The 16,991-nt window shown below is 45.5% G+C and overlaps 1 protein-coding gene across 2 annotated transcripts in view; it reads right to left on the bottom strand.

Annotated features, from left to right (window-relative positions):
• DOCK1 (dedicator of cytokinesis 1) overlaps positions 1-16,991 on the bottom strand; it is a 558,093-nt gene that overhangs the window by 53,000 nt on the left and 488,102 nt on the right. For both annotated transcript variants that reach the window (XM_065408426.1, XM_065408427.1), the window contains 5 exons: positions 16,849-16,927; positions 14,643-14,727; positions 12,471-12,557; positions 1,759-1,935; positions 107-190 (listed from right to left, as the gene is read on the bottom strand). In XM_065408426.1, coding sequence (XP_065264498.1) covers positions 107-190; positions 1,759-1,935; positions 12,471-12,557; positions 14,643-14,727; positions 16,849-16,927 — 512 coding nt within the window. The remainder of the gene's footprint in view (positions 1-106; positions 191-1,758; positions 1,936-12,470; positions 12,558-14,642; positions 14,728-16,848; positions 16,928-16,991) is intronic.

Genomic DNA, 16,991 nt, shown 5'->3' with positions numbered 1-16,991 from the left:
GTATACACTAGGGTGAATGGTTTGATGCCTGAATTTTGTCACAAGTGACAGCAGGCTGCCTTTGTATGCCACTTGGCCCAGGCATGATTTGAATTAGACAGTTTACCTGCCATGCTATGAGGTCCTTTAGTTTTTCTATCTTTTCGTGATCTTCTGGATGCTCATGCATGTATTTTTCAGTAAAAAAAGCCTAATGAAAACAGAAAAGTACCAGTTATTTCAGAAAATGATTGAACATTCACTATCTAGAAAGGCTTTTAGTTATAGCAAAGGAAAATGAATCAAACCAAAAGATTTTGCTACAAAATATCAGTAATAACATGCCTACAAATACATAATTAAAAGCAATGAAAGACAATTTCAGAGTGCAAGAGATCATGATATCCATCCTTTTGGGGCAGGGAGAGGAATATTATCATATGTTGCTCAACACTGAACCCTCTGGTCAAGCAAGAAGTACTGCTGAAGGTTTCTACTTAGTCCTCCTCATCTACAATTATGGGTATTGTGCCCAAGTGCAATTTTGGGGGTCACTAGGAAGATTAGTTAAATTTTGAAGCCTACAATACATGTTGCAGCATAACAACATGATTTACTTTCCGCAATACTATATATCCGTGTCCAGTGGTTTAAGTGTCCTATGTAGGTAAACTAGGCCAGGGATATTGGAGGCTGGAAGAGTTCTTCCGATAACAGCTCAAAGAGTGCAAATAGGGTGACCAGATGTCCTGATTTTATAGGGACAGTCCCAATATTTGGGGCTTTGTCTTATGTAGGCGCCTATTACCCCCCCACCCCCGTCCTGATTTTTCACACTTGCTGTCTGGTCACCCTAAGTGCAAACCACATGTCCCAGTTAGTTATCTTACAAAAACTTATTGCCTATGTACAGCAGTTTGAATAGGCACTAATATAGTTTTTACATTTTCACCATTTTTATACTAAGCTTTCATGTGTACATATTTATCAGACTAGGTCTGTGATAAGCAGCTGAAGTCATTCAAATATATTTGGGATGGACTGTATATTAACTAATATATAATAATAATGCACTTTCACTAAATTAATCCCAATTATCTTTAATTCATAGATGTTAAGGCAGGAAGAGACTACTTGATCATCTAGTACAGTGGTCCCCAACCTCTTTCGTCTGGCGGGCGCCAGACAACGAGCCACGGAGGACCGTGGCAGCGGACGAGCATCTGCTGAAATGCCGCCGACAAGCAGCAACGTCAATAGGCGGCGACGCATCTGGATGCTGCTGCTTCTCGGCAGCATTTCGGCGGATGCTCGTCCGCCGGCCAGTACGCAGGCACACTTAGACGCCCCGGTGGGAGTCATGGCGCCCACGGGCACCGCGTTGGGGACCCCTGATCTAGTATGACCAGTTGTATAACACAGGCCACAGAATTTCACCCAGTAATACCTGCATCAGCTCCAATAAATTTCAGTTGAACTACAAGCATAAATTTTATTAAGTTATCAAATCTTCATTTAAAGATTTCAAATGATGGAATCTACCACACCTCTTGGGAAATTGGTCCAATGGTTAATAACCCTCACTGTTAACAATCCTTATAGTTGTTTCTCTTTCTTCAACCCACAGAATTCCTTTATAAATATCACCCATTTATAATATACTCGAGATGTGGAAAATTCCAAAACTGACCTATAATGCATGTTTACACTCATGCACCCGTACACACCACACACACTTGATTAGATTCCATGACCAAACAAAGCTAATTTTGAACATACCTTTTCATAGTTTGTGAATCCTCCCATGACTGCAGGATCCACAATGCCATTAAGTAGCATAGAGAGGGGGTTAATAGGTAGGTCTGCATCATTCAAATGTTGTTGAACCATATTATTGATCTTATCATTTGTTAACTGCATAGTTTCTATTGCATTTTCCAGTGGACTGATTTCAACCTGAAAGAACAGCACAAAAATAAGTTTTAATTACTGGTCCAGTAGTCACGTAACAGGCCACACTTGAATAGTTTGCTTCCCACAAAACCATCCCAATGATAACTAATAGATTTTAGAGTGAAAGAGGAATTTTAGTCAATAGCTGCAGGAAGGTGCCGTTTCTACTAGGCAAGATATATAGTGTCAATACTGCGGTAACTGATATGATATAAACAGATAAAAGGTTTACTATTTTTCACTCTTACAGCATAATTACTGCATAGGCCAAGGCTCTCAGAAAGATCAAACAAGTCTAAAACATTGGAATTACTTTGACAGAGCCCAAGTGAGCTTCTAGTGAGATACTGAGGAAAATTATTCTATGAAGACTTATGGACATGCAGCTCTCAGTGGATAGACAAGAGTGATCCAGTTACCATTATGGTAACAGCAAAGCCAGCATCTTGGACTGGACTGTCTGATGGAATTTGATTATATGCTCTTCAGAAAGTCACATGTTAAAAAGGGAGAATGTACTTTTGCAGTAACTATTTTGGTAGCCTCTCAGGAAGTTGTATTAAATATGTTATTAAAAAAGGCCATCATATTTGCCCAGCAGGTATCACTATCTTCATTCTATTTTGGATAATTAAACCAAAAAAAAAATGTTTTCTTCTCATACAAAATGAGAAATGACTGCCTAGGAAGGAGTACTGCAGAAAGGGATCTGGGGATCATAGTGGATCACAAGCTAAATATGAGTCAACAGTGTAACACTGTTGCAAAAAAAGCAAACATCATTCTGGGATTTCTGTGGGGATACCGGCCGGCAGAGGGCACTCCACTGCTGGAAAAGCTAATTCCCTGGATGACCAGCAGGAGGCACCGCGCCGGTGAGTCGTTGCTTCACTATAGGTGTATTAGCAGGAGTATTGTAAGCAAGACACGAGAAGTAATTCTTCCGTTCTACTCCACACTGATTAGGCCTCAACTGGGGTATTGTGTCCAGTTCTGGGTGCCACATTTCAGGAAAGATGTGGACAAATTGGAGAAGTCCAGAGAAGAGCAACAAAAATGATTGAAGGTCTAGAAAACATGACCTATGAGGGAAGATTGAAAAAATTGGGTTTGTTTAGTCCGGAAAAGAGAAGACTGAGAGGGGACATGATAAGTTTTCAAGTTCATAAAAGGTTGTTACAAGGAGGAGGGAGAAAAATTGTTTTTCTTAACTTCTGAAGATAGGACAAGAAGCAATGGGCTTAAATTGCAGCAAGGGCGGTTTAGGAAAAACTTCCTGTCAGAGTGGTTAAGCACTGGAATAAATTGCCTAGGGAGGTTGTGGAATCTCCATCATTAGGGATTTTTAAGAGCAGTTTGGACAAACACATGTCAGGGATGGTCTAGATAATACTTAGTCCTGCCATGAGTGCAGGGGATTGGACTAGATGACCTCTCGAGGTCCCTTCGAGTTCTATGATTCTATTCCATGGTCTAAAGTTATTTCATTGTTTAAAGTAGGGGTCCTCAAACTCTTTAGTAAGGTGCATTGGTTCTTAATAGAGAGATTGCATTGTATGCACCTCCCTCCCATTGAAAAAAATGGTTACTTACCTTCTGTAACTGTTGTTCTTCGAGATGTGTTGTTCACGTCCATTACACATTAGGTGTACGCGCGCCGCGTGCACGAACGTCGGAAACTTTTCCCCTCAGCGGCTCCCGTCGGGCCTGGAGGGTCTCCCCTCCCGCCAGAGCGGCGCCCCGCTCTAGCGTATCTATACCCCTGCCGGCCCGACCCTCCCTCGGTTCCTTCTTGCCGGTGACTCCGACAGAGGGGAAGGAGGGTGGGAAGTGTAATGGACGTGAACAACACATCTCGAAGAACAACAGTTACAGAAGGTAAGTAACCGTTTTTTCTTCTTCGAGTGATTGTTCACGTCCATTACACATTAGGTGACTCACAAGCTTACCATTGGAGGAGGGGAGGAGTCAAGGAATAATCGACTGAAGCACAGCTCTATCGACCGCCGCGTCCTCTCTGGTCTGATGATGGATCGCGTAGTGGGCTGTGAACGTATGCACCGACGACCAGGTGGCCGCTTTACAGATTTCCTGGAGTGGAACCTGCGCCAAGAACGCCGCCGAGGACGCTTGGGCCCTAGTAGAGTGAGCCCTGATCTCCGGGGCTGGTACATTAGTGAGCTCATAGCACGTGCGTATGCAAAGCACAATCCATGCCGACAAGCGTTGCGTCGAGATAGGTTGGCCTCTCATTCGCTCCGCAATGGCAACGAACAGTTGCGTCGACTTGCGGAATGGCCTGGTCCGTTCTAGATAAAAAGCCAAGGCCCTACGGACATCGAGGGTATGCAAGCTGCGTTGGCTTGGGTCTGAGTGGGGCTTAGGGAAGAACACCGGTAAACAAATGTCCTGTCCCATATGAAAATGCGTGACCACTTTCGGAAGGAATTTCGGGTGCGGTCTGAGTTGCACCTTATCTTTATGAAAAACTGTATAGGGAGGTTCCGAAGTGAGGGCCCTCAATTCCGAAACCCTCCTAGCTGATGTGATGGCCACGAGAAACGCTACCTTCCATGAGAGGTGCATGAGGGAGCAAGAGGCCAGGGGTTCAAAGGGCGGCCCCATGAGCTTAGTGAGGACCAGGTTGAGATTCCACGCAGGGACCGGCGGGCGCGAGTAGGGAAACACCTTCTCCATCCCCTTGAGGAATCGGGCTACTGTGGGGTTAGAGAACACCGAAGCCCCCAACTCCCCAGGGTGGAACGCCGATATGGCAGCCAGATGCACCTTAATTGAGGCGGGGGCGAGTCCCTGATGCTTGAGATGCAGCAAGTAGTCCAGAATCAATGGGACTGAGGCCTGCAGAGGCTGTATGTGATGAGGCTCACACCAGTGGGAGAACCGTTTCCATTTGGCGAGGTAGGTCGCTCTTGTGGAGGGCTTCCTACTACCAAGGAGAACCTGCTGGACCTGATGGGAGCACCTGTGCTCCATATCGTTTAGCCAGAGAGAAACCACGCCATGAGATGTAGCGACGGTAGGTTCGGGTGGAGTAGGCGACCCTGGTCTTGCGTGATGAGGTCGCGATGGAGGGGGAGGTCGATCGGAGTGGTCACGAACAGTTCCAACAGGGTCGTGAACCAGTGCTGGCGTGGCCACGCCGGGGCGATGAGGATGACTGTCGCCTTGTCCCTGCGGGTTTTGAGGAGGACCCTGTGGATGAGCGGGAATGGGGGGAAGGCATACCTCAGGCTCCCGCCCCATGGAATCGCGAAGGCATCTGCCAATGAGCCCGGACTGAGGTTCTGTAATGAACAAAACTGAGGGCATTGGCTGTTGTCCTTGGTGGCAAAGAGATCCACCTGGGGAAACCCCCACCTCCGGAAGATTAAATGCAGGACGTCCTGTCTCAACATCCACTCGTGCATGTGATAGGACCGGCTGAGGCGGTCCGCTAACCCGTTTTGGGCCCCCGGGAGATATGTTGCTAGTAGGTGGACTGAATGGGCTATGCAGAAGTCCCAGAGGAGGAGCGCCTCGTGACAGAGGGGAGAGGACCGGGACCCGCCCTGCTTGTTTATGTAGAACATGGCGGTAGTGTTGTCCGTCAGAACTGACACGCTGTGGCCTTCTATGGTAGCGTGAAAGGTCTGACAGGCGAGGCGAACCGCCCTCAACTCCTTCAGGTTGATATGAAGCAACCTTTCTTCCCTGGACCATAAGCCCTGAGTCCGCAGGTCCCCCAGGTGCGCCCCCCAACCCAGGTCCGACGCGTCTGTTACTAACGTCAGAGCGGGTTGCGGGGTGGCGAAAGGGACCCCTGCGCAAACCTGCTGCCGATCGAGCCACCAGCGGAGGGAGTTCGACACCCGATCTGGGATCGTCACGACCAGGTCCAAGGGGTCTCTGTTGGGGCGATATGTTTGGGCCAGCCACAACTGCAACGGCCTGAGTCTTAGGCGGGCGTGTCCGACTACATGTGTGCAGGCCGCCATGTGCCCCAAGAGTTGCAAGCAACATCTGGCCGTGGTCGTGGGGAATTGCTGGATGGAGCTCACGACATTCTGAATGGCCAAGAACCGCGATACGGGAAGACTTGCCCGTGCCGCCACTGAGTCCAGGACTGCCCCTATGAAGTCCAGTCTCTGCGTGGGGACCAGCGATGACTTGGGTACATTGACCAGTAGACCGAGCTTGCGGAACACCTGCAGTGCCAACGTCACATGGGAGCGAACCTCGGCCTCCGACCGGCCCGCAAGGAGCCAGTCGTCCAAGTATGGGTAGACGCGCATCCGTCTTTTCCGAAGAAAAGCTGCCACCACGGACATGCATTTTGTAAACACTCGCGGGGCCGTTGCCAGGCCAAAGGGCAAGACCGTAAATTGAATGTGGCGCTGGTTGATGGTGAAGCGCAGGAACCGCCGGTGGGCCGGGCGGATGGCGATGTGAAAGTAGGCATCTTTCATATCGAGGGCAGCGTACCAATCTCCCGGATCCAGGGACGGGATAATAGTACCAAGGGAGACCATACGGAAACGTGTTTTGAGCAAGTATTTGTTTAGTTTGCGTAGGTCCAAAATAGGACGGAGGCCCCCCTTTGCTTTGGGAATGAGGAAGTATCTGGAATAGAACCCTTTCCCCCTGAGGTCCGGAGGAACCTCTTCCACCGCTCCTACTGTGAGGAGGGTCTGTACCTCCTGCCTGAGGAGTTGCTCGTGAGATGGGTCCCTGAAGAGGGATGGGGATGGGGGATGGAAGGGAGGGGTGAGGAGAACTGAAGGGTGTAGCCCGCCTCCACCGTGCGCAGGACCCAGCGGTCCGATGTTATATGTGACCAAGCACGGTAAAAATGGGACAGGCGGTCCCTGAAACACAGAGGGGCATCCGGAATAGAGGTTGGTACTCTGTCCTCGATCGCAGCTTCAAAACCCCTGCTTGTTTCCCGGCTGCGGCTTGCCTTGGCCATGATTCTGGCCCTGTTTAGGCGTGTTGTTGCGTCTACGCCTGTTATCCCTGCCCCTCCTGCGGTACGGTTCCTGTCTAGGACGAGGGTGGTACTGTCTCTGCGGAGGTTGGGGCTTAAAGGGCTTCCTCTGCGTCACTGGGGTGTGCATCCCCAACGACTTGAGGGTAGCTCGAGAGTCCTTGAGGCTATGCAGTCTGGCGTCCGTCTGGTCCGAGAACAAGCCTGATCCCTCGAACGGAAGGTCTTGGAGGGTGTTTTGCACCTCTGGGGGAAGGCCGGAAGCCTGTAGCCACGCCGAGCGTCTCATTACCACTCCTGACGCGATTGTCCTAGCGGCTGCGTCCGCGGAGTCAAGGGAGGCCTGTAGAGAGGTCTTGGCTACTGCCTTCCCTTCGTCTACTATGGCCGCGAATTCGGGTTGCGAGCCCTGAGGCAAGGCTTCCTTGAACTTGGAGACCGATGCCCAGGAATTGAAGTTGTGTCTGTTCAGAATCGCTTGTTGGTTTGCGATCCTCAACTGGAGGCCTCCGGACGAGTAGACCTTTCTGCCAAATAAGTCCAAGCGTTTTGCCTCCTTGGCCTTGGGGGCCGGGGCTTGCTGGCCACGTCGCTCCCGTTCGTTGACCGCAGAGACGACCAGCGAACATGGTGTTGGATGAGAGAAGAGGAAATCAAACCCTTTAGATGGGGCGAAGTATTTCCTCTCCACGCCTTTTGCAGTAGGCGCACTGGAGGCTGGTGTTTGCCATACTGTTTTATAATTGGACTGGACAGTTTTTATGAGTGGGAGCGCGATCCTGGAGGGGCCCTCTGGGCTTAGAATGTCGACCATGGGGTCCTCCTGCTCAACAGTCTCCTCTGCCTGCAACCCCAAATTGAGGGCTACTCGGCGGAGCAGGTCCTGGTGCGCCCGATGGTCAATCGGGGGAGGGCCGGACACGGTTGTGCCCGCCACGGCTTCGTCTGGTGAGGAGGAGGAGGTCATGGCCTTTTGCGCGTCTTCCTCCTCCTGCAACTCCTCATCGGCTGGGTGCTCCTCTGGAGTGCGTTCCCTGACGTGGGTCTGGGACGGTGCCGGGCTCGGTGCCGAGTCAGCCCTTTCTCTCTCCGGTGGCCTGGAGACCGTGGCCTCTTTGCGAGAGGGTGGGCGCCACTGTGGAGAGCGGGACCGGTGTCCCGAGGGGCCAGATCTCGAGGTCCTGGATGGGGGGCCTTGTTGGTGGTAGGCCCAAGGGGTCCAGAATGGCCATTGTCCTGGATGGCCCCACTGTGGGTGCCAAGTGGCTTCGTGCTCCCTACTGGCCTGTGCCCTGTGGGCATATTCGGAGTCCACCTCCGAAACTACGGACGGTGATCTAGAGGGCCACGGCGGTGCCGCGGAACGGTGCTGGTCTGGGGTCGGAGAGTGGTGCTTTCGTGACCGGGACTGGGAGTAGCGTCTTGCTGACTGGATCGGTACCGGTGACCCCGGGACCGGGAGCAACTGCGGGAGGACGGTCTCGGGGATCGCGCAACCGACACGTCCCGGTGCCTACTCGAGCAGGGCTGCTGGGTCGGTGCCTTGCGCTTGTTGGGGCCCGATGGTTGTGCGGCTCTCTGCGCGGAGGGAAGCCGGGAGTCCACCGAGGCGGAGCTCGACCGGGACCGGCGCCGTGAACGGTGCCGAGATGGCGACCGTGATGGGCGCATCATTGCCGGCTTGCCTTTGGATGGCAGTCTCGGCGAATGTCCTTAGCGGACAATTCAATGAGGTCCTTTGCTGCCCCAAATGTGTCCGGGGTGGAGGGCTGTTCCAAAAGTTCCTCCAGCTCTTCCTCCTCACTCGACACGCCTATCCCGGGGCTCGACGGGCCTTTCGGCGCCGGAGCCACTGGCACCGGGATCTGTGCTGGGGCCGCAACGGCCTTAGGAGCACTTGCGGTCTTCGCGGGTGCTACCCTCTTGTGCGGGGAACGTCCTCGGGCCTTGGGTTGGCCCTTCGATTTAGCCGGCGAAGACGACCGGTGCCGGAGGTGTTCCCGCTGATTCGGTGCCGTGGGCTTAGGTTGCCCTGCCGGCGTCGGATCACGAACCGATGCCGGGGCACTCCGCACCGAGGTTGACGGTGCCGTTGAAGTGGAGGGCTGTAACGCCGTCTCCATGAGCAGCTGCTTCAAGCGAAAGTCTCTCTCTTTTTTAGTCCTAGGCTTGAAAGCCTTGCAGATCTTGCAGCGCTCCTTTTGATGTGCTTCCCCCAGGCAACGGAGACACGAGTCGTGTGGGTCGCTTACTGGCATAGGCTTGCGGCACGTGGCACAAGCCTTGAAGCCTTGGGCGTGCGGCATGCCCCGCCGCCCAGGGCCGGTGCCGGGGTTGGTCAAACACCCGACACAAAGAAGTTTAAGTCTTTCTAAATAGCCAGGGGGCTTGCAGCTTAACACTAACTACTAAAGAACTGATAACTGAAGATAATACTGATTACTATGCTAAGGGACACTCAGACGAGAGATAGAGTTGTTCCAACGTCGCCACGGACGGTAAGAAGGAACTGAGGGAGGGTCGGGCTGGCAGGGGTATATATACGCTAGAGCGGGGCGCCGCTCTGGCGGGAGGGGAGACCCTGCAGGCCCGACGGGAGCCGCTGAGGGAAAAAGTTTCCGACGTTCGTGCACGTGGCGCGCGTACACCTAATGTGTAATGGACGTGAACAATCACTCGAAGAAGAATCATATGGATCACCTCCCATCATTTGTGATCAGATAACATCCTTTTGGCAGCTACAACAGTTGGTTATGCCTAAAAGTAATATCTGGAAAATATTTAAAATATTGCTAAAATACATATTAATGTGATTTAACACTCTATGAGGAGAGCAAGCTCTCTACAGACCACCAGCAAGTCCTCTGAATACCCTAAGTGAGAGAGAGATTTCCACATTTTGGAAGTCTCTCAATTAAAGAGTGTTAAAGTTCTAGCCTATTTATCCAAAAAATGTTGTGGTAGGAATGGAAAAGGAATGTGTGGGGGGTTAATTGGGGCCTGTTAGGAAAATGCAAGTGTGTAGCTGATTACACTCTAATTTACATAAACTCTGCATAAATGAAGCACTTCTAGCTAGCTATCAGTTGCTTAACATGCTTCTGAGAGCCACTTGTAATCAAATTTCTTTAGTTGTCACTCTTACACCTGCTATCTGATTAAATCAAGTCTGTTTTAATTATAATTTTTTTAAGTGTGTTTTGAGCATTATTTTAGAATTCAAGGTTTCATGACAAATTACTCTGTCTGTAACTAAGTTTGTGCACACAAACTTTTAAAATGAATACCAAACTTGTAAAACTGTGTATTCAAACCAGAAACCTGATTTTAGAAGTTATGCTCATCCATTCATTACAGAGAAACACCAGTATATGATCTGTGAGTCCAATTAAAATTTCAGAGCTCAAATTTAAAATATTCAAATACTCACAACAACCTGCTTGCAAACAATCTACAGACCAAGAAGTCTTAGTAAAAGTGAAGCAAATAATTTCAAACAACAAATTAAAGGAAATCATAAGCTGCTATTAGTTATTTACAAAAAGAAAAAATAAATTAATTCATCTATTAAATTATTTAATCCTCTCTAGTCAATGATTTGATGTGGCATCAACCCTTTATTTAAAATGGAATTTTCTAGTTCTATCAACACCTTATAAAATATTCAAAGGAGTTTCATTCATTGTGTTCTGTAATGTACCCAGAGTATTTATACCAGGAATTAAAATGTTGTGTTATAGAGGTGCAAGATTTGCAATTATGCTGCTAGAGTTTTACCTGATACGAAGGTTTATGCAGCTAATAACTGCTTTTGTAGTAAATAGATCTTACATAGTTGGTCAAAAGTCATCCTTTGCTCTCCTCCAACATTAAGTTACTTTTGTTTCTGTTTCCTTTTTTCAACGGTGATTAATATAACCCTTGCTTACAAAAGGCTTCTAGAAAGAGCTCCATGAGACAGATTCATGCACATTTCTGTCAGGTGCCCAGCATTAAAAGTGCACATGTCCAAAGTGGATGAAGTGGCCTGTCAGACTGTGTTCTTAAGTCAGAAGGTGAAGGAATTTTCATCAGAGATGCTAGGTTTTACAGAAAACAATTCTTGCAACAGAGAAGGTAAATGCTATCATCTCTATCAGGATTATGTTGAAAACATAAAAATACAAAAAAAATTCAAAATGTTTTATTCAGTTGCCTAATACTGTCAAACATCACATTCATATTCTGTTACTATAGATACCATAGTCATTTTCTGCATTACTTTTGTTCATCTAAATACAACTGTCCAACCGAATCTCAATGGAGCAATAAAATGCTTTTAATTAACCATATGTGAATTGTTCTTTCCCTTAAAAAAAAAAAAAAAAAAAAGCCTCACAAGGAAGATTTAAAAACTCCAGCAAGTAACAATGTTTTCATTGCAACTTAAAAATTACAGCTAATTTAGTATGTAATATATTTTATGGATATATTTTATGTAAACAGTTTTAGTTATGAACTAGAAAAAGGAGGTACACATTTGTTAAAATTCTTGGTGAAGTTTTTAGGGCATATTTTAGCTAACTTTAAAAAACAGAGAGAACTCAAACAACATTTAATCACTAATGATATTTACAAAAGAAATTTAGTCAGCACAAGTAATTTAATTTAGTTTGTCTTCCCTTAGATAAATTACAGTTAAATTATCCAATTCCTACTTTTAAAAAGCAATACTTTTGTGGTCGTTACAAATTAGGACCCTTGGCAGAATTTTTTTTTTTAAATAATTTTGACAGATAATATTATATTTATTTTTAAGTATTTTTAAAATTCTTATCAGTTAACATTTTCATAATTGTGCAAAATCATTTGTTTGAAGCATTTTTCAATTTTTATTTAAATTTTCAGTTGTGGGAAATGATAGGGAGGTCAGACAATAGGAGGAATCAGACAATATTTAACGACAATAGATGTTGAGAATCAAAAAGTTAAAGGTTTATAACTGCTAAAACACAAATGGTCAGCTTCACGTCAAAATGTACAAAATAAATATCCATAAATCAAACTCAAGTAAGATCTCAAGTATCTTTTTCTTACTTTGCCTATCTGTATTTTTATTATTATTAAAACTGGAAATACTTTTTTGCTGATTTGTGTATTTACGGTGAAATTGACACTTAATGATAAAAATCGAATCCTTCCAAGTCTACTTATACAGCAATGAACAAGTAATCCCTTTGATTTTAAGGTGGATACTCCTGTGCTTAAAGGTAAGAAGTGCTGAAAAATCTTGCTGAATCGGGGCCTAGAGATTTATACGATTCACCATTCATATTTTTGTACCAGTGATGGAAGAATACTACTTTTGCTATCTGAGCATTCACCTTAATCAATAAACAACAGTATTCCTGATGAGAAAAGTTGGTAGGTAAATCCCCATTCCTTTAGTAGGTTACATATGGTTCCATTGATTAGACTTTGAGGTTAAGCAGAGTTATATACACTGCATATATTCAGTAACTGGAAAAAAAAAGTTCTAAGTAGTCTCAGTAAATTCATCCTGATTTGTCCTTACCATGAAAACTGATTTGACTTCAAACCATCTTAAAATCCCTGGTAATTTATATGCTGTCACATAGATGGTTCTCTCAATCCACATATTCTGCAAATATAACATAAAAAAGGTTAGAAATAGCATGTTAGCAGATTGATAGCTTTTATCCTAACCAAAGATCTACAAATTTATTATCAGAAAGAAGAACAACAGCAGTATAGAAATTACAAAGCTAAAAAAAAAAATTGCAAATGGAATCTGTATGTGTATTTCAGGGCTATGTCTGTGGCGAGATTGGTCTCAATATGCTAGCTAATGTGCTACTTAACAGTCAAACATTGGTCTTTTAACTAAAGGGTAACATTATGTAAAAGCTCCACCTGCTTCTGTTGAACTGTCATTTTCCAACTAATCTGTCTTGCATGTGAAAAGCACATTAAACAAAGTGGGATGACAGACTTCAGGAACAAATTTATCTGTCTACAGAAATCCTCCACTCCATTCTCTGACTGGACAATTTTAAATATAGCTGAAAACAAGTTTCCCAGGTGTAACCTTTAGGGTTCTCACATTAGTGCCTTAAAAAGTGCTTTACAGACTGTATTTTTCATCAAAAATCTCAGTGAGTTTAAGTGCAAGGAGAAGCAGCCTAATCTTAAAACTTCTTTGTCTTCAATTTTAAAAGAAATTATTGTTTTAATTATTGCTCTCTCATATCTGTAAATGTTAGTCATGATGAAAATGTTTCTTTACCTAATTTTGTTTTATCTGGCCCTGCCTCCCCATTTTAAATGGGGAATATATTGGCATGGCTGTCTTTTATTAGCCCCGAGCTCACTTAGGAGCCTAAGTCCCATTGAAAGTCAATAGGACACAAGGGCCAGATTTTTAAAGGTATTCAGGTGCCTAGTGGGATTTTCAAAAGCAACCAGATGCCTAGAGTTAAGCACCTAGGTGCTTTTGAAAATCACATTAGGTGCCTAATGTGCCTTTAAAAATCCAGCCCTAAGCTCCTAAGTGTTTTAGTTATTTTAATTTTTTTAAATTGGAAATCAAGATGCATTGTACATTGTAGCACTTTATCTCGCCAAAACATCTTTGTTGGTTTTTGCACCAGCATCATTCACTGATGATGGGAGCATTTTCTTCCATCTCATCTGGGATCACTTTGATTAGCAGCCAAGTTTACTGTGAGTAGCAGAACAGACAGCTGTGGCACCGGGCTTGTCAAGTGAATCAGGTTAGGCTGGCCTGGTAGGGGGAAACCCTGAGTAAGTATCCTCTGCCTGCAACAACAATCTGGAGTTCCGCAACACACCAGCCCCTCAAAGCACAGCAGATTAAAATTGGCTAGCTTGTATGGAGACATAAGATTGCAGCTCTGTTTTCGGAGCAAATGGTGAAATGGACAATGAAACTGGGGAAGCTGTTCACAGTTCTCTGCTCTAGTAAACCAATTCCAGTCTATTCAGCTAGTATCATAGAATATAAGGGTTGGAAGGGACCTCAGGAGGTCATCTAGTCCAACCCCCTGCTCAAAGCAGGACCAATCCCCAACTAAATCCCCAAATGGCCCCCTCAAGGACTGAACTCACAACCTTGGGTTTAGCAGGCCAATGCTCAAACCACTGAGCTATATTCAAAGGCACAAGGAGCCTATTACTTTAAAGAAAATTGAGATTTACAATTGAAAAATTATACATAAGTCAAAGTACTGTTAGTATTATTCTTCCTCCTATACCATGAATAAGGTGGGAAGGGAAGGGGAAAGCACTTGATTTTGTGGCTTGTTGTAACCAACTTGGTGGTCACAGGCTGGGATAAGAGAGAGAGCTTTATTGACCATATGGTGAACCATATGGCTTTGTAAAATATGTATTGCTGTAGCAAAGACTGATTTTAAAGGATGCCTGGCTGGGATCCTTAAGGTAAGACAGCTTTCAGTGAAGGATGGTTACATTTTAAGGCCTGACAGTTTTGTATTTCTCCTGCAAAGTGGTCAAGTGTTCAACAGACTAAAACAGCTTTGTTCATTTTTCTTAGTGCTATAAAACAAAATTCATGATACATGTAGTTTTCATTGCACTCATAATAAATTCAGTCCCATTTTATTGCAGTTACAAACATCAACCAACCACCAACAAACCAAAACATAACAGCTATCCTGCATTCACAAAAGAGAAAAAAAATTACCGCAAATTCATTATCTGGGTTTTTCTCTCCTTTTCGGACAGGCCGTGAATACTCAAATCGTTGGACCTCATTCACCCTATAGAAACTGAATTAAAAAAACCAAACAGATCGCATAACTGCAAACATTTTGTATTAACAACATGTTTAGTCGTTAGATCATTTAAATAAAATACTGCTGAACCTCTCTGTTAATAAGGAAGAAGAGTCACAGTTTGCCCCAGGGCTCTGAGCCTGCAGGCATGTATGGATGCAGTGTAGTTGTAGCCATGTCGGTCCCAAGATATTAGCAAGACAAGGTAGGTGAGGTCATTATGTTCTTATCTTGTATTGGACCAACGTCTGCTGGTGAGAGAGACAAGGTTTCGAGCCACACAGAGCTCTTCTTCAGGTCTGGGAAAGGAACTCCCAGCATCACAACAAAATACAAGGTGGAACAGACTGTTTATTATAAGAAGTTAGCACATATTGTAAGGGACCATTCAAGGTAGAGTGGCCTGTTAACACTTCTGCAGTCATAGGACAAAAAGAGGAGGTTAGTGGGTGTGATGGGGTGCCTGCCCCTCACTGGCAGAAAAGGGGTTAAAAGGAGCCCTAGGGAGACTGCACTGGGGACAGCAAGGGCTGAAGGAAGCAGCCAATAAGGGCCAAGCAGGCCCATATAAAAAGGGAGTTGCAGGGCAGAGTTCAGTTCTTTGCTGGGAGCCCAAGGAGGAAGGACTGCGTCTCTGGAGGGCTGAAAGAATTGCCAGCACCAAGGACAGAGCAGTGCTGCACGCAGGAACCAAGGGAGCGACAGACAGCTCCTGGCTGGCTGCTGGGGTTTGCAGGCTGAGGCCCTGAGGCAAGGGCAAAGAGGATGCTGGGGCCATTAGGAAGTGGTCTGACCATTTGCTGCAGTAGCCATTAAGGGAAGTAGCTGAACAGCGGACTGCAGGTCCCCCAGAAGGGGGGAGCACAGTGTGTGGCATGGCCAGAGGGCTGTGTCATTGAAGAGGACGCTGTGGTCCTTGGAGAGACGTGGGTCCTAGAGCCGGAGTGACAGCGGCAAGACACCACCCGAAGAGGGCACAAAACTAATTCCCAAGATAGTCAGCAAGAGGTCCTGGAATGGTGAGTGCACACCTGTTAGAGTGGGTTACAAAATATTGTAATAAGCGGTAAATCCATAATGAATGGATTTAGACACCAAAAATACTGGACTGAATGGAAACACTGGATTTATTGCTTATTGCAACAATCTGTAACCCACTAATCCCCTTTTTATCTTACAACTGCAGAGGTGTGCCGTTGTTTTTAGTAACTACAAGGGTTTTCTACTCAGGGGCTAAAGGTAGTCTGCAAAGATTAAGTGCCAGGTCCTGGAAACTTTATCAATATCGGCTGAAGAGCTATAAGTAGCCAGGTAAAATGGAAAATTCAGCATGATATTGTTTAAAATTCATACTTTACTTTTCTCCTTTCAGCTCTTGTCATGTCTGCAAATATAATGGTTGCTTGGTTCCTGCTTGGCTACAGTATCACATCATTCACTGTACTGTGATGTCGCAACTAACACAGTCCTCTACTTAGGCATGGAGCCAGCCCAAAGAAGTGAAGTAACTGCAGTAGAACCTTAGAGTTACGAACTGACCAGTCAACCAAACACCTCATTTGGAACCAGAAGTACGCAATCAGGAAGCACCAGAGACCAAAAAAACCCCAAAACAAAACAAAATACGGTACAGTACTGTGTTAAACATAAATTACTAAAAAATAAAGGGAAAGCAGCATTTTTCTTCGGTACAGTAAAGCTTCAAACCTGTATTAAGTCAATGTTCAGTTGTAAACTTTTGAAAGAACCACAGCATTTTGTTCAGAGTTACGAACATTTCAGAGTTACGAACAACCTCCATTCCCGAGGTGTTCATAACTCTAAGGTTCTACTGTAACTTTTATTATTATTTATATTTTGGTTTGTGGTACTGCCTAACAGTCCCAGTTATGGATCAGAACCCCACTGGGCTATGAGCTTGGGCTCACCTCCTCAAGCGTTGTGTGTCTGTGTAATCTTCAGTGGCTGCTTATAGAAACTTATTTTTAAAATCAAACACACACTATAACAACAAAGAAGAAGAATTACAGTTTACAAGGGTTTATGTTAATTTAAGTGTTGTCTGCAGGCCATTCAGTCAGATTGGTAAGAGGGTAGAAATAACAGAAAACTCACCTTACAATTTGCTCTGATACCGGCTTGTGAAATTTGGGTGGTAAATCAAGTTTTGGTTTTACAGTAAAACACTGAATATCTGAATTGACAGGTTAAGAATTGAAAAGAGAGAGTTTAAATTATGCAGGAGAGATGGTTCAACT

The sequence above is a fragment of the Emys orbicularis genome, chromosome 7, assembly GCF_028017835.1.
Source record: "Emys orbicularis isolate rEmyOrb1 chromosome 7, rEmyOrb1.hap1, whole genome shotgun sequence".
Classification (NCBI taxonomy): Eukaryota; Metazoa; Chordata; order Testudines; family Emydidae; genus Emys; species Emys orbicularis.
Note: the sequence above shows the minus strand (reverse complement) of the source record. Positions and strands in the feature narration are given on the sequence as shown.